Below are 15,778 nucleotides of genomic sequence, written 5' to 3'. Positions count from 1 at the left end.
GCAGCTGCAAAATCCATTTTTAGAAGTGCGAACGCGTTCCCACCAATTTGTACAAACCAATAGGTCGTGTGAATGGAGAAAAACATTTATATTTAATTAACTAGCGATCGGCATTCAGCGAACAGAAGCTTCCATTACGGAATTGGTGTGTGCGTTGATTAAATAGATATAGATAGTCGTCGATTTATTATCCTTTTTCTCTCTGTATCTTTTGGTTTGTGGAAATAGAAATTACATTGTCTATCTTTTTTGTGTACACACAAAATATATACAGAATGCGAAGAAAGAACTACGAGTTTCGCCGACTAATTTTCATGATTGTTATTTCATTTGTAAGGGGAGGAATTTAAAAGTTTTCAAGGCTTTTAACCCATTATGTCACGAACTATTAAATCCTCTATTTTCTGTTTGTGTGAAATAAAATAACCGAAACCCAAATTAAATAAGCATTTTTTTATTTTAATGAAACTGTTTTTTCTACATTTTAAAATTGTATCGATAAAATATAGACATTTATGTGAATACTATAATGCCGCCACGGAAAATAAATAGACCTTTATTGGGTAACAACTAACAACTTAACTGTACCTAATTCACCTTGTTTATAGCGTGCGTGTTTGACCACCGTATTGTTTGAAGGTTAATGCTACTAATTGCCACTAATGATTAGTATTTGTTTGAGACATAAATACATAATGACTATGCCGTAAGTTGTCCAACATACGAGTATTCTTTCCTACAGTAACAATGTTAATGCCAATATTTATGATATAGACATTATTTTAGTTGCCTATTGTCTTGTAAGAAAATAGGTATTTTCTCGTATGTAGATGGCAACAAGAGCTATAATTCCTTATTAATTTATTTTCTATTGTTTTATTGTCTCGAGCCAGATAATTGTTACCATGTTACATGTACGATATTGTCTCAAAGTAAGAACGTGTTAGTTTGGTGGACCGGTCAAATGTGAAATGGTCGACTTTTAGGTCTCATTTTTAATTTTAATATATTTTATTATTCGTTTCAATGCTTAAGTAGTTAACAAAATAAGTACCTATGAGGCCCCTTTACATTTCGTCATACATGTAAATGTAAAATTTACTATTGTAATGTAAAACGGTATGAAAGTAGTGACATAATAATATGAGGCTGCTAGAACCAGAGTTGCCTAACTGCATTTTAATGATTTTTGATGTATCTCTATTTTCGTAATTTAAAAATGTTGTATAGTCCGCGTAAAACTGCTAGTCAGCTCTGAATATAGAATTGAATCGCGTTGCCATAACAAATTATATGACTACACCTCCTCGCAACAACTTCAGAGCGGACAGATACACTTTTACTTTTCTCCATATTGTAAACATAGATTAGTAAAGATTACTCAATAGTTGCGTAAAAAAGTTTTGCCACGTCTCCGTGCTAAAATGTCCTTAAAATAATTGAAATAATTATTAATTTATTATTTAAATTACGCAGTAGTTAGTTATTTATTCGTAAATTTTCTCTAAAAATGTTTTTATTTGTCAAGAATTCAAAAAAAACTACTATTCAAAAAGAACTTACTAATTCAAAAAAAACTTACTAATAAGCCGTTTGTGGCTTCATTCAATTTCAAGGCGGCGAAGTATCTTTACTAATCTATGATCGTAAATCGTTTTTTGTAGTTAGGCTACTCTGGTTCTAACAGCGTCATATAGGTACATATAACTGGCCCAGCAGGCGGCGCGGGCGGCGGCAGCGCGGGCGGGCTGTCGGAGGTGTACGCGGGCGACTCCAGCGTGGAGTCGGGCCCCGGCTCGCTGTCGCCGCGCACGCACCACGAGCACAGCTAGCGCCGCGCCGCCGCCAGCGACGAGTCGCTGCGGTATGTTCTCATGTAATGCACGCCGGCTGGGGATGTAAACTGGAGTTTCGTAAGGAACTTTGTACTCTACTGTGACGAGACACGAAATTTCGTCATATACCTTGACGAAATCCGAAATTTCGTCCGAATTTTCGTTAAAACTGCTAGTCCGCTCTGAATATAGAAATGAATCGCATCGCCATAGTAAATTGTATGACTACACCTTGAACAACTTCAGAGCGGACTAGCTGCTTAGCGCGGACTATACTCTATTGTGACGAGACCCGAAATTTCGTCCAAAGATTCGTCATACACTTTGACGAAATCCGAAATTTCGTCCGAATTTTCGTAGTCTGCGTTAACGAAATCCGGAAATTCGGACGAAGTTTCGTGCGCTACCTGCATAACGTCCAAAATCTTGACAGAAACTTCGTTAGTCTATGATAAAACCCGAATTTTCGTCCGAAGTTTCGCAGTCAATTTTCTTGTTTACTCAGAAGAGATTCGAAATTTCGTGCCAATTATCGTGGCTCGACAGTCCGGAACTAAATCCGCAGTTTTGTTCGAAATTTCGAAGCCTCCTATGTAAAGTCTGTAAACGAAATTTTGGATGTTTAAAGACAAATTTGACATGACCTAGCAACAACTGTTAACTTATTTTTTTGGACAAAGTTAAACTTAAACGTTGTTAAAAAAGTTAAAGAAAGTTGAATTTTAGCTATCAAATGAGAGATAATGCATGTTTCGTTAATCCTAAAAGGATTAACATATACACATTACATAAAACGAATAGACCTTATAGTGGATATTTTTTGTTGAAACATTCCAAAAATAAATGACATTATACATTTGACAGCTACATTCTATTCTCTATGGCTTTAACTCCATTCAAAAAAATATTTGACAGAAACTATACCGGTAAAGACAACACAAGGTAATTAGTCTGTTCGAAAAAATCGCATTGTAAGGACAAAAGCGCTCTTAAGCGCAACTTTGTTACAAATAGCCTAATGAAATTCTCTCGGACCTATTTAGGTACGTGGGTCGATCCAAACGATCCTACTAGACACGGTCCGTTCAAAGATTGGGATGGGAAACCTTATTTAGTGGGATCGATCCAAAGCAATAGCTATGTCAATAACGCTAGCCAGCTAATAAAATTAGGCCTTTTTTGACACGCGTGTACCACTTGCATGCGCAATATTACACGCTACAGTCTTGTTCTACGCGCACGACAGGAAATTATCAATGAAACGATAGGATATGAGTGTTACGGATGCGGGCCAGATCCGCGTGACAAGAAAAAAGAGCAAAGGATTATCGCAATACAAAAAATATTACTACAGCAATAATCTCTTTACCATATCATATAATATAATTAGAATAGCCAGGTTATAAAATTGGCCTTTCATGACACGCGTGTACCACTCCCATGCGTTATATTACACTCTGCAATCCTCTTGTACGCACACGACAGGAAATTATCAATGAAACGATAGGATATGAGTGTTACGGATGCGGGCCAGATCCGCGTGACAAGAAAAAAGAGCTAACGATTAATGCTGTACTAAAACTATTGCTAAAGCAATAATCTATGTATCATGTCACATATTAAGCTCGATAACTATAATGCACACAAATATGAAACTCTTTTTTCAATGTTATAATTTTTTTTGCAAAGAAAATAATAATAAAACATAACTGAACTAAACTAAATAACTTTTGATTTACTTGTACTACTAATACTCGTAGGTAGATATTTTAAGCCAGGATAGTATGATAATGCTAAAAAGCTAATAAAACTAGCTTCGAGGAGCGAGTTAGCTTCGCTTTAAAGCTAATGAGGAAGCATATAAGCAGCGCTTTGTTAACTACTTGTTTACACTATCCGAAGTCAGGATAGACTAAACACTATTATACTAGTAGTTTTAACGGGAGTTTTATAAATCCTCTAAAAGCAATAGCAAACTGTGTAAAAATCCGCTAACAACGGATCGGAATTGTACGAGTGGTTCTGTATTATTAAAATTGAGTAAACACAGCTTAAAATCTTTATTTTATGGAGATCGATTTTTAATGTTTGACTTTTACTTTTTTTATTACATATTTACTGAAAATTTCATTATATTCTCTTTTTGATTCAAGACGCCCTATGACAGACAAATGGATAGACAGTGGAATCGTAACAATTGTTATGTTGTCACTTGGCACCCTTCTACGAAATTTGAAATTTCAGATTAATTGCGACGGTAAATAAATCCAATCTAGAAGCAATATACTAAAATGTTTGCGTAAGCGTCGGCTGAAACGTAATCGAAATAAAAGGATAACCGAAGTGAGATTGGAAACAGTTTAAATTGCTAAACAGACTGATTTATCACTATCCTGTAAGGCTCGGATCAGAACGAAATTTATAGAGTAACTACAGTTTTAAAGTAATCTTCCTAAAGTTCATATCACTCACAGTATTGGAGCTTTGTGAAGAGTTATTGTATGAAAATGCTCACGGTAAATTGGCGTATCCATTCTATAATAATGTAATTGTTTTGTTACAAAGCTCTTGAGGGTATAAGAAATAACAGCTGCACTACACCTACAACGTATTTGCATCGACCTATAACTAAAAGGGCATTTTCATGTTTTTTAAACCCGTGGTGTAGAGTGTACGCAATAACTATTATAGAAAATAATATTTTACTGTTGCTGTTATTAACTACACTACCTATAAAGGTGATTCCTGTCCTACAGCGCTTATAACTGCACAAACGGAACGCAACGTCAATCGATATCAATACTGTTTGGCCAAAACATAATATGTAACAAAATTATAATATCGGAATAACAAATAAAGAAATAACTAAGTAAGTATTTCTATGGAATACGATAGACTTATTTGTTGAGATATTCCTATTTAGTGCGTATATAGAGAAAAGCAATGCCCGTCTAACCTAATTTGGGTAAGACTCGTATTGTAGTTATGTAGATCATATAACATCAAGTTAAATGTGTATTCGTCGAAATGAAAAAAAATATATACTAATGACCACCTTTCTAACTAAATCTGAATATGTGGGTGGTCATTTTGTGCGTCATCTAGACGCTCATGACACAGGGAAATCTAATGATGGACTATGAATGTAATAAGCATAAGGCTTATCGTTTACCTACATTTTAAACATTGACATTTTAGTAGGAACTGTCAACATCGGATAATCTGCTTCCTTTACTAAATACACTTGTGTGTATTTTATAATAATTTTCGTTAGCACAACGCGATCGAATTGAACTCTTCAAACTGGACTGATTTCTTACGACTTTTGATGACTTTTAGCATTTAGAAGTCTGATTCCAGCCAAAGCTTGTTCCGCTCAATAAAAGTAACTTTAATTGTAAATTAAATGATTTTCCCGTGTCTTAATTACGACGAAATTACTACGGATTCCTTTTTCAAACCCACGTCTCGGATATCTTTTAGGAACAAAAGGTATTTTATTACGCGTTTGGTTTGAAAAAGATGCGTAAAATTATTCCTATCCAATCTTCAATTAATGTTACTACTGATACTAACTACGTAGGCTTTGGTTACTGCCATTTTCAAACTACCAATAGGATAGTTTTTGTATAAATTTACAATAATCCGTATATTGCATTATTATCTGTATTTGTCTTAAATATACAGTGTTGCCATATTAATCAACTGTTTTTCTAAATCCATTCGTGTCCCATGTTTGTCAATAGATGATGGGTTTTTTCTTCTTCGGGACGACACGAATGTGGTAATTTGAAGTTAAATAAAGGTGTTACATTAAATTGACACATATACGCAACTCCACCCGGTTCTCCGTCTTCTGTCGGATCCGGTGCCTTGCCGGTGTCGTGTCGTCCCAGTAAAGAAGAGCCCAATAGCGTTAGCTAGTATCTGTATGTGAAATGTTAGCGTGTGTACATATTAAATAGTCTGACTGACGTAAAATATCCCTAATTTATTGTCAATCTGTTTTTAATTAATATGCAGATCTGAGAAAAAAATTAAGCGATTGTATGCGCACATTTTGGATGAAAATATTAATTAGCGCACTAAGATTAAAATTAAAACTTCAGGCGATTATATTTTCGTAACTTTAAAATTTAAAGCCAGATCTGTGAATTAATTATAAACAGATAGTTCCCCTTTAATTGGAGCTTATTTGTAAATAATTATGTAGATATTGTCACAATTCTAGTCAATTTTTATTAAATGTTTACGACAATATAATTGTATCGTGTACATAATAAAACTATGTGAGAATTCGTGTAATATAAATCAATTTATCGCCACTGATTGTTTTATTTTTGTTTCCTCAAAACACCATAGATAAACTTAAAATAATACCTAAAATGTATTAATAAATATTATGTCTCATGGTTAAACATTAGCACGAGATCCGATCGCCTGTCTAAAAATACACACATGTACATACATATATTAAATATACACATAACTTTAATGATTTTTAAAACATATTGTTCGTCTTGGCACACTGCCGTGCCCCCACCTTTAATTATAGAAAAATATGGAAAATAAAAAATATTCACAGTATACTTTGATGGGCATTACCGTCATATTTCCCTTTTAATAAATATAAAAATAAGCCCATAAACTATTGTAATTGTAATATGAAGTATTTCATTAGTCATCAGAAATTTTATAGTAGCAATGCATTCATGAATGAATAGTGTAGGATTCTTCTATTCTGTCTGGAATTTCTAGCAAATGAACTACATCCGTTATTTAAATAAAATAGCTAGTTATTTAGTCTTAATAAGTCAAACAATCTTGTGAAACTATTACACATCTAATTATGTTCAATATTTTTAAGATTATAGAGCTTTTCTCATAGTTACACTTTTTTTGATAAAAGGCTATAAAATATAAGGGTCTAATAAGACTGCCTTATGGTTACCCAAGCTTTAAATGCCGACATATATCAGCGGCGATTAACTGCGAACATGAACCTTTTCGTTATCCCACATATATTTTATCAGGTAAGGCTATACGACATGTAACAGCTATTTTAAGTATACTGGGATTTTTTTAATGACACTAACATGCAAGGCGATCCATCTTCGTATTTAGGATAACATTCTGCCATTGAAATCACTGAAAGTTAGTCCTGTTCATATGATTTATTACTTCTTCATGAAAATTCTTCATAAGCTAAGTACAACCCATAGTGCTCTATAGAACATCTCATGATGTTTATACGAAATGAGTTTAAAAAAACATTTTGAAATAAGCAATCCTTTAAACATAATGTTCGTTTCATTACAATATACAAAAACTTGTTAAATAAATACGATGGCTAATTAATTTCAGTTGAACTATATTCTAATTAGATCAGTACTTACCTCGTAACGGGCCTATACCTATAACTATTTAATAAATACTATAGAATAGATAATAATTCTTTGTAGAAACCGAGAGACAAAAAATTGAAACGTATTTTTATTTTAAAATTATTTCATGGAAAGCGTCCTATTAAAAATCATTTCAAAATCTGATAATCCAACGTTACTCTGAAGGGCCTTATAATGCATTCACAATTGAATAAAAGTAGTAAGTAAAACCTCTTATAATTTATTTTATTTAAGAATTATCCGTGATGATATTAATTAATTTAAGTGATCACTTCCACGCCATTTTCTGTCTTATACAGCATCAAACGCTGTTAATTGTTATCTACATTGAAGGGTGTAGTAAGGCAGAGAAACATTCAGGAGGATTTTCAACTTAGTTTTAAGGGAGTAACAACGCACTGGCCGATCCTAAGTAAGACTTGCATTTTACCTAGTACTCCTATTATTTAGATTTAACCCAATTTGTAGTTATTATTATGTAGTCTATAACAACAGCACTTAACACCAATGAATGCTGAAATCAACCTGTCATACTTCTATCCTAAAACAAATTAAAAACATTGACTACGACTAATTTCTTTTGACACAACTATTTACTTACACTTTTGTAAAAAAAGAAACGATCAATTCTATCTCGAAGTCACAACAGACGCAGTCTTGAAACTAGAAAAACGTTTTTTTACGTCGAGGGTAAGCCCTTTTATTCCAAACCGGCGTCTATCGCTATCACTTTAAGTGCTTCATGTCGGAGCGGGGAACAATGGACCGTAAGTGCACTGTTACGGTTTCCGTACTCCGCAACCACTTTGGACTTTGGGTACGACGACGGATTGCCGCCATCACACTGTTTTCCACTACAGACTTGGTGGAGACAAAACATAATATACGTGCCACTCGTAAACGTACTCGTACTGTCTGGGGGGTTTTGAGCGAACCAAAATAGTTGGTTTAAAACTGTCCGATGCTAAGTTTTATTTAATATCTGCATTATATGATAGAAAACTCATCATCATTATCAACCCATTACTGTCTCACTGCTGGGCACGGGTTTCCTCTTATAATGAGAAAAATTAGAGCGTATTGGTTGACTTCATATACATTCGAATTTTTTTTTATAAATCTCTCAGGTATGCAGGTTTCCTCACGATGTTTTCCTTCACCGTCTAGCAAGTGATAATTAATTTCTAATACTCACATAACTTTTAATGTCTATATGTAGGTATCCGAAACAGACAATGAACGAAATTATCATATTAACCTATGAGTGTGAAGCGTTTTCTTTAAAATTACTTATACACTATTATCAACAGAATTTAAAACGCCAACCCATACCAATTTATCCACTACGATATCATGCTGTTTCTTCGAAGATAAATAATCCGCAACTCATAAGGTTTCAAACGAAAGGAAACCCCGAGCTAAAAGTATTACTTTCCTAGGCTTCATGTTATATTTCCACTTTATTTTCCGATGAAATATTTCATAATCCGTTCATCTACTGGTCAGCGAGGGTGGGAGAGCGGGTGTTAAGCTACACTCTTTTGGGGAGTCCATTTAACCCAAACCTCCCCGCGGGTGGCAGCCATACACGTTTGTTCAGAAAAACACCCACAAAAAAGGAAATACGAGTGAAGCGTTCGATGCGAATCGAAAATTAATTATAGCGTTGAATAAAACTTTTATATTTTCATATTTCTCGGTACTTTTCATCGCTTTCCGCAGTGCTGGGACCGAATATTACACGGAATTGGATTTTAACGTTATTGGAGTTAAACGTATGATTACGTAATATGTATCGAAAAGTTATAAAGGTGGGTGTTTCTTTTTCTTTATAATATCAAAATGGAAAACGGGTATGCAGTCTAACTGATGGTAAGTGGTCACTACCGAACTTGACATTTGTAGCTAACTCCATATAGAACGAGGACTCTACCTACAGCCGATCTTAGCGCATCAGTCCTGAGAACTATGACATTCACTTCATGTGTAAGTCAGCCGGCATTACACGTCCATCGAAATGTAAGACTTTAACGCTATAAATAGGTGTGTAGTGATTTGTACAAAATAAATGTATGTACTCGAAGTTCGACTCAAGAGGTACCACTGCTACGCCTATTTCTGACCTTCTATGTTCTAGTAAATAGATATAATAGTCGAGAGTGTCATAATGAGACATACGAGGCATCACTCTACTCCTTCATCTACATAGAAATCTATAAAATCATTTTTTAATGAATATAATTATACTTTAAAAACTAAAAACCACGCTAAAATCGCACAAAAAAAATCGTTATTCCTGGCAATGAGGAAAATGGAACAAAATTATTAAAATCCTGTATTGCCATCGGTTCTTGATAAGTGTTCAAAATTTTAAATAAATCGGACCGTTTCAAGTGGGTAAAAATCAAGTTCAATGATTCCGTTACATACATACATATAGACTTATGCATACAGGTCAAACTAATAAAAGCGTGGTATTGAGCTATAGAACAATAGACAATACAAAAAAAATGTAATTCTGGTTTGGAAAAATGTCTGGTTTGAAGGTTTTGGTAAGACAAACTTTACGAAGCGATCGAACTTACTCCTTAGGGATAGCAGCGCACGTATTTCGACTTCAGATACGAGTAGTTTATTATTTATGGTTAATTACAGATGTTTATGGGCTGCTGTATTGTCTCTGTAGTGTATAAATAGTGATCTACTTATATGCTCATTTGGTTGAATTATATAGTTACATAAAAATATCTATCCTACCAACCTTTGTAAACCTTCGTATTAAAGTTTTAGGTAAATCTTGACTATTTCTTCTTATATATCTATAGTAAAAATGGAAATCCTTGTATCCTGAGTGGCATAAACACACACAAATATAAATTGTAAGTTCATTATACCATACTACAGTTAAATCTTCGTTACAAATAAAACTTCGTAAAACAAATTGAAATATGTAGACTACTTAGTCTTAGTTAAATTAGTTTTACTACGACTTAGTTGCATTATTAGATTTAAATTAAAGTCACTTCATTTTGTATGACTTGTAGTAACGTACTTTTAACTAATAAGTATTGGTTATAATGCAATATGAGAAAAGTAACTTCAGACTATTTATAGTACTCGTATTTTGCAGTGTAAAGATACTGAAATATAAACCAAGTAAAATACAATTAGTGTCGCTATTAGCGGGCTTTTAAATTCCACTGATTGGAATCGCTTCACGCTCTTGAAATTCAATTTGGATTATTGCAGCCCGAAATTTGATTAAATTGGTTTGTACGGAAAGTTCAACTCAATCCGTTTAGAAAACCTATTTAATTTTACACACAAATACTTCAATTTTAATCCGTTGAACAGCGATAATCCAGTTTATCTAATGATAGTGGTCTACTAATCTAATACTCATTGCTTGTTGACACAGGTAAACAAAGACAAATAAGCCACAAAATAATTTTATTTTTCATAAATATCTATAAAACAAGAGTCAACAATTTCCTTCTACAGTACCAATGCATCTACAACCAATGTGTTGTGAAGCTCGCGTGTGAGTTAAGCATCCCGTGCATTCTATTGCATATAACAGCGCCGCGTTCGTTCTTGCCTTAGGCAATACGATTACCTACAGTAGCCTTCTCCCTGGAGAAACAGGCGGAACGCCTCCGCAATTTTATTCGGCTGTTCCTCTAAAACCATGCCACAGTCTGAAATACTCAACCAGGATGTCTTAGCGGGATCCAGGCGTCCGTTAAACGTCACCGTATCGTCGACATGTGGTGACAGTGCCCCGGTAACATTCAATACCGGAACTTTAATTGTGTTTCCCTCTCGTGAAATATTCAAGTCGCTTCTACGCAGATACGAGTCGATGAACATTGAAAGGTTGACAGGATTGACTTGAGAAAAACACTCCTTGTAAACGTAGGCCAAATCCTGGTTGCGGTCATCGTTGCTACGCCCAAAGTGATGCCACATTAGATAATCACGTGCTCCCTGAGTCATCCCGCTTGACCGTAGCTGTCTAGTATTTATTTTTTGGTAGAGCCACTCAGTCCATCCCGCTTGAGTGGATGTGCAGTTAATCAAAATCAGTGCGTCAACTTTGTTTGGACTGTTCATAGCGTACCGCGCCATTATATTTGCGCCCGCCCCGACGCCGAATCCAATAAAAGATCTTATGCCAAAGTGGCCGAGGACGAAATCTATTTGGGAAGCGAGAACATCCATAGTTGGGTAAACATAGTCCTCGGGCAAGGTCGGTGCGCCCTCCTCCTGTCCTGGAGCGTTAACATGATAAATACAAAATTGATCCAATATAGCCCTCATGTCTACAAAATTGAAATACGCTTGGAAATTAGCAGCGTAGTTTAGGCCAAGGTCATGGTAGGTAATTATTGCTCGTTTGGTGCGGTCCCCCCGGACCGCCACCAATATGTCTCCACGCGAAGTCCTCACCCTCTCTTCTACGCATGCGCCGTCACTTAGCAGCCTTCTCTCCGATGGATAATGTAACTGGACGCTTTTTAGATCGTCTTCGAGATTGTCAGAAGACATCATGTTCAGCAAAGCTATGTTTTCTTGTATGGTAGTCGGCATTTTGCTTGAAATATGTTCACAGGGCTTTCTTTCACACCTTGATCAATGGACGTCCTCGTCTATATTGACGATCGTGTACTCGTTACTATATTTCACACCTTGCTGATAGACACGTCTTCAGTGAGTTGCTAATTAGAAGAATTAGCGTACACCATTAGACACTGGTACCTATTGTTCCCGCTCATCTACATTTCATTTCGATGTTTTTGTATGGAGCACTACACAACCTCGATCGATTTGAAGTCACCTTTTACGATATCAATGATTCGTGGGTTAAATGTTCATGTTTTATGTCAAAATACTCGCGGATGAGATAATATAGAGCGAATAAGGCAGGAAATAGTCAATAAAGTGTAGACCGGACAAACGTGAATCCCAGCGAATGGACGATTCGGCACTAATCGGCAGTTTCCGTCGGCGCTCGGCGGGTCGGCTAACCGGCGACGCCGGTCTGCACGAAGTTCATGCATATTGGCTCGTCCGCACATGCGTACAACGTCAGTCGATTTTTATAGTTACTGTTATTATTATACAAAATGAAAAAAGTAAACAATGTCGGCTTATTTACTTTTACAATTATTATTACTGAGTTGTGTGATAAGACCGACCGCCTTTTGTGTTGTTTATGACATTATTTTGTACCTACTAACTTCAACGTAATGAAAGGTTTTATTATCATTAAAACTTTGCTCTCCACTTTTATTGTACTTACTTTGACCTTTAAAAATACACATTTCTAATTTTTTACGTAGGTACGAATACTTCTGTTTAAATAATTTAGTATATGTTTTACTAGCTAAACCCCTCTGGTTTCACCTATGGTAGCGTAACCAGTAAAAAATAGTCCTGTGTGTTACGAATACTGAAGCTTTGTAGATGATTCATTATTAAAAGCAGTTTAATAATTTCAGAGTTTAATATCAAACAAATCTTTATTCTCAATAATATTAGTCTAGATGTCCACATAACATTATTTTATAATGAAAATCACGTCAACAGCAATTAAGAAATTAAAATCCATTGCTTAGAGTCGCGAGCAGGAATTCGTGGTACTGATATAAAATAAATAAAATTAAATTACAAGACTATCATTCATGTCAAAAATAAAGTAACTTCTTACCTAAATTCACCTTTCTAAAATTAGGTAAATATTTCAGTATCAAATTTCTTTTTGCCTCTTTTTCATAACATTCAAAGTTATTGTATAACTTTATTAAACCGATATATCTACAGTAGCTAAACATGTTTGAATTTCAAACTTAAACTGGGGCCGTCGAAATTTATAACATAACAACCTAGTTTCACTCCGTAACAATTTCAAACTGCAGTAAGTAGGGCTTAAGAGAAGCAATAAAGATTATGTTCCTATTGTAGATTTCAATTTTAGTTGTCAACTATCATAACGGTACGTTTAATACATATAAGTACTTAAAGAAAATTGTGTCCGCACTTAAATGTAATATCACTTATTGTAGATGTTATACTACGTTTTTTTTAATGTAGGAGTAGCAGACGAGCATGCAGTAAACCTCATGGTAAGTGGCTACTGCCGCCCATGGATATCTGTAATGAATCCTAGATAGGATTATTAATCCTACCTGAGGTCGGCCACAGATGCGCAGCTACTCCTGAGGACCGAGCTGGAACACCTCGAAAAGTATTCCCCCCTTACCACATCCTTCAAACCAGAACACAACAGCGCTTAACACTACTGTTATGAGGCACAAAAAGGTGTGGCGTTGGTGCCGCCAGAGTCGAACTACAAGGGGTTCTACCACCTTAAAACCTTAGTCGTAGTAGTCATGGGAGAGACATGTAGTATAACTACAACTTGTTGTTGTAGTTATACTACAGGATAGTACTATCATCACACCTCTTTCTGCTTAACCAGATAATCCCAATCCAACTGTAATACAACGTTTTTATACTCGGAAAACATACACAAACCAACCCTAATGCTAATATGTAACATAAATAACAGGTATATATTCGGTAGTAGGTATGTGGTCTTTAATTAAGGTGTATTCGTTACACAATCGAAGATCCTATAAGTGACTTATCGCATAATGTTATATGATAAATTCCCCCCGTGAGATATTACACAGGCTTGTGTTCTTCATTGTTTACATGAGGACCGCGCAGGAATATCAGAATTTTGCTTTTACACTTATATGAAGGTGGTAGAACCCTTTGTGGTTCGACTCCGGCGGCACCACCGCCACACCTATTTCTACCTAATAACAGCAGTGTTAGGCGCTGCTGTGTTCCGGTTTGAAGGGTGTGGTAAGGGAGAAAGACTTTTCCGAGGCATTCCAGCTTAGTCCTCAGGGGTAGCGGCGCATCTGTGGCCGACCTCAGGTAGGAATATCTAATCCTATCTGGGGTTTATTACAGATGTCCATGGGCGGCAGTAGCCACTTACCATCAGGTGGACTGCATGCTCGTCTGCTACTCTTATATTATAAAAAAAATATATATATGTCCCGTGACAAGCATCTCAACCGGCATACTTAACACAATAATACTTATCCGGAAGATTTTAGTCTACATTAGTATAATGCCAAGCGGTGTAAAAAATATAAGTATCATAAATTATAACAGTAACAACTGCAACTGGTACCGTACAAAGGATAATAACCCTTAACAGCACACTAAAATAAAACAGCAATTATACGCTCAGTAAATAGGAAATAACGGCGAAAATCCTTTATAATCCGAATGTAACCCGTCCTCGCCGGCTTATTGCGTTTTAAAACAATTTACGGGCACTAATGGCCCCGTAATGAGCAACTGGGCGATAGCTGGTGCAGTTAGCACCAGATGGATACGGTTAATTAGATTTGTACCAACACTATTAACCAATAAAGAAAAATGTGTACATGAATAAACCGCAAGTTATGTTCTTCAGGACAATATTTTTTTAATTATTATATTTAATTAAAGGTAAAGTCTAGTGTTGAAACTAATATTTTAATGCATACTTAATACCATCATACCCATTAGAGGTAAAAATAACTAAACGAACGATAAACCTTGAAAATTCTACCTACTCAATTTTATCAATATCATTATCATAAACCAATTTCTATCCCATTATTGAGAAGGATTAAAGCCGTAGTCCACCACGCTGGCCATGCACGGATTGGTAGACAACACACACCTTAGGGAAGATTTTTCACAGAACTCCCAGGCGTCTAAGTTTCTTCTGCGGTTTCCCTACATCGTTCAAGCAAGTGAATATTAATTTCTAATACACCCGTAACTTCGAAAAATCTTGCCAAGGACTCAATACCCAGACCTCCAGCGTAAGAACCAAAATATTGTACTGGTTCTATACTACACAAGACGTTCAATACAGTTTACTTATCATTATTTTAAAACCGTGACCGAATGCACTAATCGATACTTCCATTAGAATAAAATATTCATACACAAAACCATGCGATGGCAACTAAGCTCGTTCCCTAGTGTTTATCGACACACGCAAACTAAAAATAAAACTCAAACGTTTATTTGCACTACTTCCCGCTTGCCGTTAACCGTGTTAAACTTATTAACATGCGAGCGTTTATTAACGAAAAACATTAAAAAGCTCGCCGACCCAATTCGTTAATGTGTACCAATTAAATTGTACTAGTGACTTTATGTGTTAATTAAATACGATTATAGTTCTTTGTAAGTATAAACATAAAAGGCTTACTTTGAGTCGGCAAAAAATCGATTCGTCGGCAAGAATCGCTGGATTCAGAGGGCACGGGACCGGTTGGAGTGGCGCCAATTAGGGAAGGGCGACCCAGCGGCGAACCTTAAAGGGCTGATGGATGAATGGATCGTAGCAATTTCGTGATTCCACCATCGCGCCGCCACACTTATTTCTGTCTTAGCTATGACAGTGCTAAGCGCTGTTCTGTTCTGGCAATGATATAGTGTGGTCTGGTTTAAAGGGTG

At 35.6% G+C, this 15,778-nt stretch overlaps 2 protein-coding genes across 2 annotated transcripts in view; one reads left to right on the top strand and one right to left on the bottom strand.

Annotated features, from left to right (window-relative positions):
* LOC140742794 (cell adhesion molecule Dscam2) overlaps window positions 1-2,290 on the top strand; it is a 72,750-nt gene extending 70,460 nt beyond the window's left edge. Inside the window, exon 32 of the mRNA XM_073073801.1 lies at window positions 1,717-2,290. Coding sequence (XP_072929902.1) covers window positions 1,717-1,832 — 116 coding nt within the window. The 3' untranslated portion in view covers window positions 1,833-2,290. The remainder of the gene's footprint in view (window positions 1-1,716) is intronic.
* An 8,383-nt stretch (window positions 2,291-10,673) lies between these two features.
* LOC140742790 (protein NDRG3) lies at window positions 10,674-12,245 on the bottom strand. The gene has a single exon (XM_073073797.1). It carries the CDS (start codon window positions 11,828-11,830, stop codon window positions 10,853-10,855), a length of 978 nt encoding a protein of 325 aa, XP_072929898.1. The 5' UTR covers window positions 11,831-12,245; the 3' UTR covers window positions 10,674-10,852.
* Between the last annotated feature and the right edge of the window lie 3,533 nt (window positions 12,246-15,778).

The sequence above is a fragment of the Epargyreus clarus genome, unplaced genomic scaffold (genome assembly GCF_041222505.1).
Source record: "Epargyreus clarus isolate Ecla_fem2 unplaced genomic scaffold, WU_Ecla_fem_2.2 ptg000006l, whole genome shotgun sequence".
Lineage (NCBI taxonomy): Eukaryota > Metazoa > Arthropoda > Insecta > Lepidoptera > Hesperiidae > Epargyreus > Epargyreus clarus.
This window is presented reverse-complemented; position numbering and strand designations above follow the sequence as displayed.

Bases quoted from the DNA above. Each gene is read 5' to 3' on its own strand.
- LOC140742790 (XM_073073797.1), bottom strand. From the start codon at position 11,830: ATGCCGACTACCATACAAGAAAACATAGCTTTGCTGAACATGATGTCT.